The following is a 15,861-nucleotide window of genomic DNA, read 5'->3' on the forward strand; positions in this document are numbered from 1 at the left end:
GCCCATCGCCTTTCCAGGAGACAGGTTCCTAAATCACTTTGGCTGGGTCTTCACTGCTGCCTAGCTGTGATCATGGGGGAGTCACCTGGCTACCCGCAATCTCAAGAGATCGCTACCCCACCGCAGAGCTGCAGTTGGGTTCTGTGTGCTGCGGGCATGTTTCCTGTCCATGCTGGGGCTGCACCCAGCCACAAAGACTTCTGGGTACGTAGCTCATGGTTCACAGCAGGCAGCACCAAGCCGCGTGGATTTGGATATTCAATTCCCATTCGTTTTAGTGGGAACCTAAACCCCTTGGGCAACGTAGACAATCTCAGCCCTCGTCTGCAAGAGAACGAGCCTTGTATTGGAGACCCATCCAGCTAGTGAGAGCGAAGGCTTTCAGCACTCGCTGTCACGTGACGCTTCTTGCAATAACACAGACGCTCATCGCAGGCTCTGGAGCCTTTGCACCCCCTGGCATCGCTCCTGCTCTGACTCCCACCGATCTGAATAGATCCCAAGTGCCAGTCCCATCTGGATATGCGGGGGTGACACTGAGTGTCCTATCCTCCAGGTCACAGCTCCCTCCTGCTCTGGCAGGGAGAGGGGTGCCACTGCTCGGGTACCCTCCCTCCAAGGGATCACACACGTGTCTCTGCGGCGACTTCTTCTCAGCCAGCAGGATGCGGGTGGTGGAGTCCCGCTGGGTCAGAGCCATGGCTCGCCCCGATCTCGAAGCACAGGCTGGGTGCGGGCTCTTGGGACCAGCAGCAGTGTCCACGGAGGGCAGCGTGGTGAGAGGAGCTGGAAAGACACAGAGGAGAGGGCACCGGCTGGTTTGAGAGACAAGGAGGCTGGTGGAGAAATCTCACTACCCGAAGCACCACCAAGGGGAAGGGCTGCCCAGTGGTTCGGTTGCTACTCCGGGATGCCAGCTCTGCCACAGAGGCCCTGGGGGACCTCGAGTGAGTCATTTAGATCTGTGCCTCAGTTTCCCATCTGTATAAACAGCACTGCCCTGCTCTCAGACACTGCGGGGCTGCAATCTACAGAGCCACCCAGCCGCTGCTCAGACAGGAAGAGATCGCTTGGAACGGACATTCTGCTTCCGTGAAATGGCCTGGCCAAATCCTGTGGCCAATGCCTAACGCCTCAGAGGGAGGCGAACCTCGCCTTGGCCAGCACCGGGGGTCTTTATTGTATAACGGACCCCTCCAATGGCCCTGCGTGGCTGTTGCAGGTAGGGCTTCAAGCACAAGCAATCGTACTAACTCCCCATGCCCTCCACACACGGAGGCTCGACCTTCTGTATTCACGGCACTCTCTGGCTCGCTGCCTGGGAGATGGTCTTAGCCAGACATGGGCAAGGCTGGGCCGCAGATCCCCCCCCCCCCACCCCCTCCGCAAGAGGAAAACTCCCTTTCACAACTGGAGACCTCTCGAGGGGAAAGGCTAACTCCTCGGCTGAGAAATCAATTGTTCTGCAGCTCATCTACCGCACAGAGAGGGAAAAAAACCCAGCAGCCAATGCGCCCAAAGCCCTGAGGAGAAGAGTTTATTCTCTTTGTAATTCAACTCCAATATCGTTACAATTGACTTTTCCCTCCCACGCCCTCCTCACTCTCCCATGGAGACGCCAATCTCTACCAGGAAACTGCGGCTCTAGCCGATGGCACCCGGAGCACAGAGGCAGGGAGTCTGCCCCGCACTGCGTCCCAGCTGGTGCTCGGCTCCACCAACCAAAGCCGACCCCTGGGAACATAAGGGCAGGACAAAGAGAGGGCGGCCCAGCAGGCAGGAGGATGGACTGAGAGGTGGGAGACCTGGGATCTACCCCTGGCTCTGCCACCGATTCACTGTACAGCCTTGGGCAAGTCACTTCCCCAGTCCATGCCTCCGTTTCTTCTTATGCTTTGCCTATGTAGATGGTCAGCTCTCCAGGGTATGTACAATAGTGCCCCCATACCTAAAATACTGAATCAAACACAAGGAAAGCAGGTTTCCCCTTTAGGGTATTTTCCTAGCTCTTAAGAGACGTCACCCCACCCTTTGGGACACAACTTCACAGTTTAACAGACCTTAACTGACACTCCCCTTTGCTTAGTTCCATCCCGTCCCTCCTACGAGTTACACACCCCAAAGCACCCTCCCCTTCTTGGCGTTTGCACTCCTCCAAAGCCAGGCCCCATTAGGGGATCATCTTTTCCTCCCCTTAAGTCAATCCCGCCAGTCCCTTAATCATTTCATTGGCAGCTTGGCTCTGAACTCCCTCCAAGTCCCATTTGTTCCGGCTGCTGACATCACCTGCTGGTGTTTTGCAAAGCAGTCAGGGAGCAGAGCTGGACAGAAGGGCAAAGAGCACTGACAGGGCATGCAGGAGACCTGGGCTAGGCACTTCACCCCACAGGCAGGAGATGAATAAACCTTCCCTGGCCTTGTTTATTTGGAGCACAAACTCTTTGGGGGCGGGGACTGTCTCTCGCTACATGAACAGGCAGCACCTAGCACATGGAGGCCCTGCCTTAGTGGGTCTCATCGATGGGCTACTGTGACACCATTAAAACATACCATGGTTATTTGGGGTCATGGAGCCCAGGGCACTAACCCCAGTGCCCTGGTCAGATTCCCGCGTATCTAATTCCAAGCTGCCTCCTCAGTAAAAAGACAGAATCCTGCTTCCTCAAACAGTAACACGGGCTCACTGCCAGCCAGCCATGGGAAGCACGTGGTATCGCAGTGTGAATGCTCTGCACCAGCGCCCAGAGTTAACGTGGCATAAGAGTTTCCATTCTAAGCCCCCGTTCACACAGGCTGATCACTTTCTGAAACGTTCTCTCCCTCCCACACACGCACCTTGTAAGTTGTAACGTTCCAAGTTTAGGGCCCTGGATTCAACCCCTGCCTGGCCTCTGTGTGGAAACAAGTCCCATTTGACTTGCGCTTTGCACCCCTTGGACCCTTCGTCTTCTGCTTTCAGTTACCCAAGGTGCAAATCGAGAGGAACCCCTGGGAGTCGAAGGCACAGCTCTCAGAGGGCAGAATCTGGCGCAGCGGTGTACTCACTCAAATGATTTTTTAAAATATCTGTGGGTTTCATCCTTTAACACACCGTGGCTCTGTTACAAAAGAAAAAAGTTTCACACACACCCCCTTTCCCCTCCGTCACAAAAAAATGTCAGGACTAACCTCCCCCATCTACCCATAGTGGTCACCCCGTTCTAACTTGTTGGGCCACCCAGGTTCAGACCCTGGGGTTTAACCCAATATTTCCCAAACTTTTGGGAACTGAGTCCTCCCCACGCACCAAACAAGGAAATGAAACCTATCACATCTAATCTGCAATCCTCTCACGTCCCTCCGGGGAACCACCAGCATAAATCTTCATACGGTCCTTCCTCTCCTTCCCCACACATCACCACTGACATCTGAGTCAGCCCCCACCGGAACAAAAAGAGGTTCGCACTTCTGAGCAATTGTTTCAGGCTCTCTGCAAATTCAGGCAGGCATCGCCGCATCGGTTACACTCAGTTCACACCTTGAAGGTTTCCCTCTCAAGTCTAAAAACTAGAGACTTACTTTAAAAAAAAAAAGAAAAGAAAACAAAGTTGAGACCCTGGAGAACAACGGAGAGGTCTGTCCATACACCCCCAGAGTCTCCTTTGTGCCTCTCATTTTGGAAAACACTGGTTTAAGCAAAAGCCCTTTGTTATGTTATTACTGTCATACAGACAATGCCTCCTGTTATTCCCTTCTTCCCCCACAACACACACACAGACAGGACAGCTGTCCCAACACCTTGCAAACCGCAATTGCGACGCTATGCTCACACTACACTGTGGAAGATCCATGCAAGCAGCCCACAATCTAACATATGTTCTTTGTCCTTATTGAGCTGACAAGCAAGACAAAGCTGCATAATTGCTCCCAGAAACAAAACATTTAAAATGAAAACAGAGTGAAAAATTCGCAGACCCTGCCAAGAGATCTGAAAAGCACAAGGCTGCAGAATCAGGCTGTAGATTTGTGGGAATCGGGAGTCGGGGGGAGCTCCCAGCTCTGCCTCTGACCGCATGTGTGATCTTGGGCAAATCACCTTAGACCTTGATTCTCAGATACGCTGAGCTAGCTGCAGTTAAGGGGAGCTGCGGGTGCTCAGTGCCTCTGAAAACCTGGCGCTGGGTCTCTCCGTGCCTCAGTTCCCCCTCTGCACAAAAGGGGAGAACACTTTATTAGCGCACAGGTAGCATTAGGAGAGCAACCCCATTTATGTATGTGAGATGCTCAGATACTACAGAGACGGGGTGGGCACCATAGAAGAACTTAGACAGGCTTGGAGAGATTCCTGTTAAGTCTCATCCGTTACTTTACCCATATATTAGGAGAGGTGGGGATACCTAGTGGACAGAGCATTGGACTGGGAGTCAGGAGACCCAGGTTCTATTCCCAGCTCTGCAGGTGACTTTGGGCAAGTCACATCCCCCTCCCTGCCTCAGTTTCCCCACCTGCCTTTTGTCTCTTAAGACTCTAAGGCCTCTGGGGCAGTCTCTTGCTGTGTGAATGTACAGCACCTAGCGCAAGGGGGCCCTGATCTCTAGCGCTACTATAATACAAAGGACATTTTTGCTCTACGTTAGCACCGTGCTTAGCACACTCGGTACCCATCTCTCTCAGGTACGTATATGGCTCCCATTACCTAGTATCTGAGTGCCTCATGCTCTAACTTAATGATCCTCCCCCACCCCTGTGAGGCAGGGCAGGGCCAGCATCCCCATTGTACAGAAGGGGAAGTGAGGCCCAGAGAGGCTACGGCCTTGCCCAAGTTACACAGGAAGTCTGTCGTGGCAGCGGGGCTCAAACCCAGATCAAGTCCCAGGCTAGCACCTGACCCAGTGGACCATCTTTCCTCTCCTGCGGCTCGTCGCACGCCTGCAATGCAAATCTCAAAATATTCAGTCCCTTCATATCGATTCCTAGGAGTCCAGAGATCATCATCCAGCATTTGCATGAAAACCACCACCACTGAAGCTGAACCCACCAGACGAGCCCTCATTGCACGAGGAGATCGAACTGACTTGCAGTGCAGCTCCGCTCCTGAGCAGGGCAGTCATTCCACTACTCAATCTTCCCAGACCAGCCGCTGAGCATCTCCAGTGGGGCCGTTCAGTGGAAAGGGGTTAGTCTGGGGGAAAGGATTATAACTGGATCGTCACCCAGATGATCTTGCCTATAAGGGAAAGTTTTAAGGCCCCCCCACCGCCTCCCCGTTGCTGCTTCTTCAAAATCTGTCGCTCTGAAAATCCGTAAGGCTCTAGGGTTTAAACTCTCAGTGTTTAGTGTCTTTCATGGCATTTCTCAAGCCTCTCCCAAGCACGGATATGGCATCTCCTTCCTAACATCCCAGCTTCACAGCAAAAGCCACTATGCCTGGGAACCTATTACTCCACGCTAAATGGCACCTGTGTTTACCCATGTTCCCAGTTAGTACCAAGGCCCTGGGCCTAGACAATGCCCCAAATCGTGCAGTTAAGTCCCATCTCTACCAGAGACTTAAGAGTCAGATTTCAAGGGTGGGCAAACTTTTTGGCCCGAGGGCCACATCGGGGTTGCGAAACTGTATGGAGGGCCAGGTAGGGAAGGTTGTGTCGCCGCAAACAGCCTGGTCCCTGCCCCCTCCCACTTCCCACCCCCTGACTGCCCCCCTCAGAACCTCCGACCCATCCAACCCCCTGCTCCCTGTCCCCTGACCGTCTCCTCCCAGGACCCCCTGCCCCTAAGCACCCCCCCCAGGACCCCGCCCCCTATCCAACCCCCCCGCGCTCCCTGTCCCCTGACCCCTATCCACACCCCCACCCCCTGACAGGCCCCCCAGTACTCCTATGCCTATCCAACCGCCCCATTCCCGACTGCCCCCCAGGAGTTCCTGCCCCTTATCCAACCCCTGCCCCGCTCCCCGCACCTTTACCATGCCGCTCATAGCGGCAGGACTGGCAGCCGCGCTGCCCAGAGAGCTGCCCGCAAGGCGAGCTGAGGCTGCAGGGGTGAGGGGACAGCAGGGGAGGGGCTGGGGGCTAGCCTCGCCTCCCTGGCTGGGAGCTCAGGGGCTGGGCAGGACGGTCCCGCGGGCCGGATGTGGCCTGCGGGCCATAGTTTGCCCACCTCTGATCTAATCTGACCTCCTGCTTAACCCCGGCCATAACATTTCACCCAGTGACAGCTGCAGCCAACTCATGCCTTGTGGCCCCAGCTGGAGCATATCTGACATTCCTCCAAACGTCAATAAAACTCTGCTTGTAACACAGCATCTCAGTAACAGCTCTATAAAGGGATGCTTGAGACTTTCAACGCAACATTTAGACTTGGGGGCAAGTTAGTGCCACAGCAATCTAACACCAGTAGGAATTGTTTTAATCTGTTAGCCAGCATGTATTTGTAATATGTATCGCACATTACTTTACAGATAAATGCCAGCACATATTTGAATTGTCTTCTGCTTACTCTTATTCACTTATGCTAAGTATCCCAGAGCGTTTTGCAAAGCTGAAGTCAGCTTTGGAGCTAGCAAATATGAAATCTGTCAAAGACATATTTGTTCTATATTTTAGGACAGGTACCAACCGACATGGGCAACTGGTTCGGAATGTAGCATTCAAAATGAAGATAAGAAAAATACAGAATAAACCACCAGTTAAGGAACTGTTACAAACTGGTGGGTTGGGTTTTAGTGATGTAACTTGCAAAACCATACTATAAATATAGCTAGTTTAAATGCACATTTCGGAAGCACACCTTCTGGGTCAGGGGAACACGCTACATGATAAGAATTGCTTCCCAGGTGGAGGGTACGTCTGCTTTTTGTATTGTACTGTTTTATCTGGAGACAATCCGTTTGCCTACGTTTGGTGATTTGGTCTCTTGAACGTTTTTAATAATGAACCATGCATGTAATCAAAACAATTAGCTATGCTTTTAGTCAACATAGTTTGGGGAGCCAGAGAGGAGCCATTAGCCAAGCATTAGTCAGACCAGTCTGGCACAGGGTCACGACCTGGCCATTTGGATTTGGGATAGGAATCTTGTAAAGATTGGACGCCCGCACGTACGGGTCCTAAGTACACTTGCAGCAGGATAGCGCTACTTTGGCAAATAACTGGTTAATAAAGATTACAGAAAGCAAAAACTGCTTTCTGGGCATAAAGCCATGCCTTAAGAATACATAAAGATTGATTACAAGTGAAACATTCCTTTTTGGGGTCAAAGCAGCAGGGCTGACAACAGGATATAATTAAACGAGCACAAAGTCGTCTAACTACAACAGGCCAATATTTTCAAATACGTGTACCTAAAGCTAGGCTTCTCCATCTCTATTTTTGCACCCCAGTCCTGTAAATAATAATACTACCCAGCTCTTCTGCAGTGCTTTTCATCCACAGATCTCAAAGTGCTTTACAAAAGGGGTCAGTACCATTATCCCCAAGCTACAGATGGGGAAACTGAGGCACAGGGAGGCGATGTGACTTCCCCAAGGTCACCCAGCAGGCCACTGGTAGAGCCAGGAACAGATTCTAAGCATTTCAAGTTCCCACTAAGCAACACAGCCCAATAGCAGCTGGCTTCAATGGGACTACTCACAGGGCATAAAATCAAGCACGTGCATAATTCTTTGCAGGATCAGGGTCTTAGGTAGCAAAATAAGTGGCCTGATTTCAGAGATACTGGACTCCCTTCAATTTCAATGGTAGGTTAAGGCTCTTATCTATGCATTCAAGGCCCCAATCCTGTAATTTACACGTGGACAGACCCCTGTCTTCTGCAGAGTGCCATGCAGATGAAGCAATCTGCCGAACTAGGGTCTAAATAGGGATCTGAATACCTCATTTTAAGGCACCTGAGTTTGAAAATTAGACATTAAAATGTGGAAGAGTTTTCGCCTCATACACTTTCCCTTTTTTGCAAATGATTTTGCTAGCCCATAAACCAGAAAAGCATCATTTATTAGAGGGGGGAAGAAACAAACCTCTCAACAGCCTAAGAGATACAAACAAGTAAATGATGATAAATAAAAAAAAGAAATGGGAGAAAGTCCCCAGGAAACATGCTCGCCGAGTGAAATATTTCAATAAAAATTAAAAAATCCATTGAGAAGAGTTTTGATTTAAGCATTCCCACTGCAGTGTCTGCAACCCAAACACTGCAGCATCGTGCTAGCACGAGAGCCAGAAAGCAAAAATCAGCCAGAAACAAAGGAGAAACTATTGTCCAAATTGACTAACATGCAAAAGAATAAAAAAAGGTAACAACCTAAAAGATGAAATGTAGATTAAATACTGTAAGTGGTTTATTCGTAAGAATTTGTTACTATTAAAAACGTTATATAAATTGGTTATATAATTTTTGGAAGGCAGAAGGATTGAGCAAGTCACTTCTCTCTGGCCTCAGTTTCCCCTCCCACCCTGTGTCTGCCTTATCTAACTTCTTCAAGTCTCTTGATGCGTGCATGTACAACATCCTAGTACAATGTGGCCAGTTCTCAGTTAGGGCTTTGTATAACTGTAATACAAAAACAAACAACGACGACTTTAATCTGATTGTGTCCCTTTAAAGTTGGAGGGGAAACCACTTTCTGTGGCAAATCTCTATTTTCAATAGCTTAGAACTTGCTCCCCGGAAAAAATGATTTGGGGTCTGAAATTTCTCCTGCTTATTTTTACAGTGACCTGGGCCATGGCCCTGCAAAACACTTAACACGTGAATAGCCCTGCAGAGGCCACCGAGGTGGAGAGCTAGTAATATTTCTATTGTCCACTGTGTATTGCGGGGACTGCCCTTTTGCTCGGTGTTTGCACAGCCCCAGCACAGTGGGGTCCTGGGCCATGACCAAGGCTCCTGGGTGCTGGACAGTATAAACAACAACGAATAATAACACATGCGTGTAAGTGTTTGCATGAACTGGCACCTTATTTTGGAAGCTTTTGGCCATTTTTCAGTTACTCAAGCGCAGAGCTGGGGAGAGGGTAGCAGAGCGGGTGATTAGATCAGTTAAGAAAGCGTAAGGCCGAGTTTAAGAATGAGAATCTTCACGGCCCTCCGATCTCTGAAAAACCGCCTCTCTTTTCAGCCGCCGCACGGGATTCGTTCACCCCGTGCTAAGGCCCTTTGGGAGGAACGCACCGTCTGCCTCATTTGCAAGGATCTGATTTAGGAACGATAGAGGCTGAGGGATTTGGGAACAGACACCGGTAGCAGCTTTACAGGCGCCCGTTATTTCCTTCACGCTTCGCCATGGAAAGCAATAGTATTACACGGCCCATGACCCCACTGTGCAAGGCGCTGTACAAACCCAGAACAAAATGGTGGTCCCTGCCCCCCCCCACCAGGCTGACCATCTAAGGGTATGTCTACACTAACACAGCACAGCTATACCAAAAATGCTTCCCACGCTGATGGAAGCGGGTTTTCCATCCTCTCCCAGAGGTGGTAGCTAGGTCAACGGAATAATTCTTCAAAATTCTGCACAGCCCTCAGCTATGTAGCTAGGCCGATCCAATTTGTAGGTGTAGCCCAGACCCAAGCAACACCGTTATCCACTTACACAGCACCTATGTCCTAAGCAGCAGGCTGGAACCCTTGCACGAACGAATGGAGCCCTATGGAATACACAACCTGGTGAAGAGCAGGGGGTGTCGGGGAGGGGGCAGAGGATCCCAGACACTGTATGTGGCTTGGCAGAGCAGGGGAGGGGTCCCATGCGCTGTCTATGGCCCAGCAGAACTGGGAAGGGGGCAGGGAGTCCCAGACATTGTACATGACCTGGCAGAGCTGGGGAGGGGGTCCCATACATTGTATGTGGCCCGGTGGAGCTGGGGAGGGGGCAGGGGGTCCCATGCACAGTATGGGGCCTGGGAAGGGAAGGGATGAGGAGGTCCCAGACACTGTAGGTGGAGCAGAGAAGTGGCCAGGGGTCCCATACATAGTACATGGCCCGGCGGGGCAGGGGGCCTGGGCACGGTGCGGGACTCAGGGGGGAGGGCCCGGGCACGGTGTGGGACCCGGGGGGGAGGGAAGGGGGGGGGACTCGGGCACTGTGCGGGACCCGGGGGGGCAGGGAAGGGGCGGGGGGAGGGTCCCGGGCACAGTGCAGGACCCAGGGGGGCAGGGAGGGGAAGGGGGTGGGGGGGCCCGGGCACGGTGCGGGACCCAGGGGGGAGGGAAGGGGGGGACTCGGGCACTGTGCGGGACCCGGGGGGCAGGGAGGGGTTGGGGGTGGGGGGGCCCGGGCACGGTGCGGGACCCAGGGGGCAGGGAAGGGGCGGGGGGGGGTCCCGGGCACAGTGCGGGCCCCGGGGGGGGGCAGGGAAGGAGCGGGGGGGGGGTCCCCGGACACAGTGCGGGACTCAGGGGGGCAGGGAGGGGAAGGGGGTGGGGGGCCCGGGCACGGTGCGGGACCCAGGGGGGCAGGGAGGGGAAGGGGGTGGGGGGACTCGGGCACAGTGCGGGAGCCGGGGGGGGGGCGGTGCATGTTTCCCCGCGGGCAGGGTCCCCCCGGCCCGGCCCGCGCTCACCCCGGCCCCGCCGCCGCCGCCGCCGCCTCCCTCCACGTGCGCGGCCGGCAGAGCCCGCCCGAGACCCGCCGCCGCCCGGCCCGGCCCGGATCCCCGAGCCCGGGGCGCGTTTCCCCTGCCGCGGGGCGGCTCGGGCCTGTCCCATCACGGGGGCGTCTGGGCGGGAGCTGGGTGATGGGGGGGGGGCGAAATATATTCAACAGACCTCGCGTTCCCCCCCTTCGTCTCTTTTCATCCCCCCCATCACCAGGGGAAAGGGGGGGGGGTTCCCTCCTGGTCTGCAGGAAGGGATTGTATATTGGGGGGGGGGGGGTTGCTTGGATTGGGCAAGGAATTTGGCCATTTACCTGCCGCAAATTTACCTGCCTCAGTTTCCCCCCACCGAGGGGCGACACCATTGTAAAGGGTGTTTTTACCTCCTCTCCTGGGCCCAGATCCTTAAGAGGTCCCAGCTTCCACTGATTTCACCGTTAGGAGCCTGAAGGCCTTGAAGGGTTTGGGCCTTGGTTGCACGTTACAGATCTCGGGGAACAGGCTGCAGTCGTGGGGCTGTGAAGGCGGAGATTTCCAAGGAGCCCCATTAAAAGGAAGACTCGAACGCGCACCTCCTACAAACAATTTCACAGGTGCAGCCCATACTAATAAACAATACTGATCTGCGAGGGTAACTTTCATTTCAGGCACTCAAAGGCCTTTACAAACGTTAATTAAGCTTAATATGATTTGCATTACAATAGTGCCGAGAGCCCCATCAGAGATAAGTTTCAGAGGAGCAGCCGTGTTAGTCTGTATTCGCAAAAAGAGAGAGGACTTGTGGCACCTTAGAGACTAACAAATTTATTTGAGCATAAGCTTTCGTGAGCTACAGCTCACTTCATCGGATGTCCTTTTCTTTTATCAGAGATAAAGGCTCTGTTCTTCTAAGCGTGATATCAATATTTATTCACAAGCCAATCCCTGTCCCAGAGAATGTACAAGCTAGTTTTGCAATATTCCCCAAAGTACAATACTGCAGCGAAATCTGCACTAAGAACATGAAAACGGCCACACTGGATCAAACTCTAGGTCCATCTAGCCCAGTGTCTGTCTTCCAACAGTGGCCAATGCCAGGTGCTTCAGAGGGAATGAACAGAACAGGGCATCAAGTGATCCACCCGCTGTCGAAATTTCCCAGCTTCTGGCAAACAGAGCTAACTTTAGAAATCACCCTCTGTAAAGCAGTTAATGTACTTTATTAAGGAAGAAGTCTCTGTCTCCATCTCAAACGTCACTGAAACAAATTCTGCTTTGATGAAACAGCATCTTTCAACCAACTCAGCTTCTCTTCCTGTACCCAACCAGGGCCCAATACAACACACTAAAACTCTTAGAAGCAGTGACAGACTCGTGCAACGGTACCTTTTCAATCATCAATATTTTGGCTTCTTTCAGTTTGTTTGGCCCAGACAACAAGCAATTAGAGAAAAGCACAGCTCAAATGCTGTTCATAGACTATTAGGGTTGGAAGAGACCTCAGGAGCTCATCTAGTCCAGTGGCCTCCAAACTGGGGTGTGAGATGATCCTAGGGGGTGCACGGCAACAGGAGCGCTGCTGGATGGCCCTCCGCCGTTTTTTTTCCTTTGGTGGCAGCTCTGCACGTCCATGGCTGGTGTTCCCCGCCGGCGGCCCACCTGCGATAAGTCTTCTGTTCGTCTTCCGTCGGCGGCACGTCTGTGGCAGGTCGTCCGGTCTTCACCCTGGGGGTGCGCGAGCCAAAAAGTTTGGAGACCACTGATCTAGTCCAACTCCCTGCTCAAAGCAGAGCCAACCCCAACTAAATCATCCCAGCCAGGGCTTTGTCAATAAAAATGGCCTTTTGGGTTTTCTGGATTTTTTTGACTGATACAAGCACAAAAAATAATCATCGGGAACTCCCAAAGACATCAGCACGGGTTGGTTTGTTCGTTTTTACTGATAACAAGCACAAAAAACGAATAGTTCCGAACACATCCATACGTTTTGCCGTCAGCATAAAAATGGCGCAAACTATTTGTTGTTGGGGTTGGGGGGGGTTTTGCCCAAAATGTGCTGGTTTTCAGGAGAAAAGCACAACGCAGTGACTTTCTATGCCAAGTTTCAAAGTGGAACAAATTATTATGGCAGAGTTAAAGACGTCTGAAAACAGGATATTTTAAGCGCTGCCGTGGTCTTGACCGCAGCGCCGCCAGCAGGCTGGCGTGAGGATAAATACTCTGAGCATTTGCGCTGACAGGAAGAGTTCTTCATTTTCAGAGGCGGTGAAATGGTGCGGAAAAGTAAATGGAGGAGAACAGCACGTGCCGGTTTGACGTATAGCAAAGGCGGACCCCGCTGCACCAGTCTAGCGGTAATGGGGAGAGGAGAGAAGCAAGAGTGGGTGGTGAACGCACAGAAGGAACACCCAGCAGAAAGGGTCCAGGCTAGAAGGATCTGCAGGCAGGGCTGGATTTAGGGGCAAGCAACCGCCTGTAAGTTATTCAAAAGTTTAACAAATGATGATGCTCCTCACCTGGGCACCATTTGGTCTAGGGCCGGCCGCGTTGGCAGGAGATCTGATTCTGCTCTCATGGAAGATGGTATTTACCCCAGCACAGAGCCTATATACACCACTAATGTCCCATGTGATCCCCGGCCAACAGAGCCAAGGTCACATGGTAAGTCAGTGTCAGAGTAGGTCTCCGGCCTCCCCGTTCCACTCACCTTCCTCGGCTCACGCTGCCTCTCTAATACGCTTGTCATCTAGTGTACTGGCTTGAGTGGGGCACAGATTCACTGCGGGCCTTTTGCACAGAGGGTGAACTGCACCATACAACACTGGACTTTGGGAGTCATTTCTGAGGCGCCCCAGCGTGAGCGAGTGCAGAATCTGACCCCCAGTGCTATCAGCTGGACTGGTCACTGAAAGGTACGACGCAAGCCAGATGGTGGGCTTGGTGGACCCAGAGGATGTTTGACGGTTGAAGCCCGACCCTGCAGCAGAGCTGACTTTGGGATTGGAGATGGACCTTTGGGGAAGCCAGGACAGCTCTTGAGGGGGACCAAGGATGGCAAACGGAGAGGCTGTGTGATCACAGGAACAAGGATGGGGGCTTGGCCCCAGGACATCTATTCCTGGCTCTGCCACTGTTCTGCTGCATGGTCTTGGGCAAGTCACACCCTCGCTCTGTGCCTCAGTTTCCCCGGCAATAGAAAGGGCTCATGATTCTCACCCATGGCCCCTATTCTGCTGCGAGATTCAAATAAATCCCACTGGCTTCAAGAGAAAGAACACGCCGAGAGTCCAGTTGGGCTTAAAACAGGAATTAACAGCACCTTGCACTGGGAGACAATAGGCCCCAGAACCTGCCACTGTCACTTTCCAACACCCCACCCCAGCCGATGCAGGGAGACGTATTGAGAAACCATCTCATGGGCTCCTCATCGGAGTGGCCTGCCCGCTGCCTGGCTCACAGGCCACTGACGTCAATGGGAGTCTCCTCTGTCTGGCTCATACCCAAGTGCTAGGCCCAGCTCATCAGTACCACGCAGAGCATCGCTAGGAGAGGGGGACGTTGGGATGCGACGGGGGACGCTCCCTCCCGGTGGAGAGCTGAGTGTGCTGGCTCCATAGCGACTCTTGCCCCAGCTGGCTGAGGGGGCAAGCGGGACAAGCCCTGCCTGGCTGAGCACCACTTCAGCTTGCAAGGGCGCACGCTGGGGAAAGCGCACTAGCCTGCCCGCACACTACACGGCGACTGTTCCGTAGTGCGCTCGGAGCTGTACGTCAAAGGCCCTTTTCCACCCCAGCTTACCGCACACTAAGTCTCTGTGTAGATAAGCCCTTCGTCACCCCCCAGACCAGCTCCCTGGGGTGCCCTCTCACTGGCTGCACCGGGGTTAGTTACAGTGACAGGCCAGTGTTTAACAAGGAGGCCTTGGTCCTCGCATGAAGGGAACTGAATGTCCAGAGGCAAGTGCTGTGTGTGTCTCTCTTTCTTTTTCTTCTCTCCATCCCCCCTTCTTTCAGCGCTTTCTTTCTGCAGGTGACAATCACAACATCACCCCATGTCTTTCTCTCCTGCCCTCACGACGCTCCCTCTCCATGGTTCATTCAGGAAGATCCTTCACACGGCATCCGTTTCCAGCAGTTTTGCAGTCCCCCGGGGTCAGAGCCCTGCACTCAGGCTGGGAGCGTCCCCTTTGCTCCAATTCTCAAGCATTCCGATACGTTTCTCCAGGGCACAATCATTTCTCGAGTGCAGCATTGCTCTCTGCAAGTCTGATCCGGCCGTTCGTTCCCCATGCTCCTGGCGCTAACCCACGCCACTCCACAATGTCGATGCGGATGTCTGTCTTACTAATTCTATCCTCGTCGCTCCTCAGTTAATTTTTCCCCCAGTGAATGTCATCCATGCAGCCGCCCAGCTGGAAAATGACACAGCTCCTTCCCTCCCAAGAGCTCAAAGTACTTTACAAAGAATCAGTAGATGAGTCTCCCAAACCCGACCTGGGTTTTTACACCAGGGAAACTGAGGCATGGAGAGGCTAAGGGTAGAACTGGTCGAAAATGTCCTGTCCAAAAACAGTTTTCACCACGATGGAATGTGGCTTTTTGGACAAAATGGACATTTTTATGGAAAATGATTTTGTCAAATTTTGGGGGGGTCATCTAAATGTTCTGGGGTTTAAGCTAAGAATGGGGGGGCTTTTCGGACAAAATCTTGAAACATTTCAAAAAAATTAGAGGAAAATGAAAAAACATTCATTTTTGTTGCACTTTTTCGGGGGCGGGGATCCCGATGAGCTCTAGTTAACAGCCCATCTCCAGAAGCCTTCAGCAGAGTCCCAGTGGTGTGCACACTTCTTCCCTGTGTCACAGGGAGTTAGGGGGGCTCACAGGTGTAGCTCCCCACTCCATCTCTGGGAGCTGCGGCCTAGGGAGCACCGTCACGGTGCCCAGACAATCCCAGAGGTGTGCTCGCTGGAGTGCTAGATATTAATTAGTTCAGAGAGGCAGAGCCTCTTCCAAGTTTGTTAATTTCTGGATCCAGGCACTGGCCTGGAGCTCTCGAGCTACTGACTCAGAAAATAGGAAAGCACTAATCCGATCATTAAAAGGCTTCGCTGGACTTGATTAAATGAAAGCCCAAACCTCTCTATAATACCTGGGCTGAGAACTCAGGTGTTGGTTCCAGGTGAGCGGTTTCTCAGAGACGAGGTCATTTCCTTTTTCCTGTCTGTAGTGCTCAGTGGCTGTTTGCAGGGCATTCTCTCAGCTAAAGGAGACCTGCTCCGGGAAAAGAACATTGGGCTTCTGCCCTA

At 52.7% G+C, this 15,861-nt stretch overlaps 1 protein-coding gene across 5 annotated transcripts in view; it reads right to left on the reverse strand.

Moving 5' to 3' along the window:
• Nucleotides 1-15,861, reverse strand: part of GPAT2 (glycerol-3-phosphate acyltransferase 2, mitochondrial) — a 170,802-nt gene that overhangs the window by 31,366 nt on the left and 123,575 nt on the right. For 4 of the 5 annotated variants that reach the window (XR_005223443.2, XM_043536521.1, XM_037886292.2 and 1 more), the window contains one exon: nucleotides 632-786. Coding sequence is in view for 4 of the 5 variants with exons in the window: in XM_043536521.1 (XP_043392456.1) it covers nucleotides 632-786 (155 nt within the window). In the remaining variant the exon portion in view is untranslated. Of the gene's footprint in view, nucleotides 1-631; nucleotides 787-10,957; nucleotides 11,113-15,861 lie in introns of those variants that run through there. The other variant, XM_043536523.1, reaches the window with a different exon arrangement.

The sequence above is a fragment of the Chelonia mydas genome, chromosome 26, assembly GCF_015237465.2.
Source record: "Chelonia mydas isolate rCheMyd1 chromosome 26, rCheMyd1.pri.v2, whole genome shotgun sequence".
Lineage (NCBI taxonomy): Eukaryota > Metazoa > Chordata > Testudines > Cheloniidae > Chelonia > Chelonia mydas.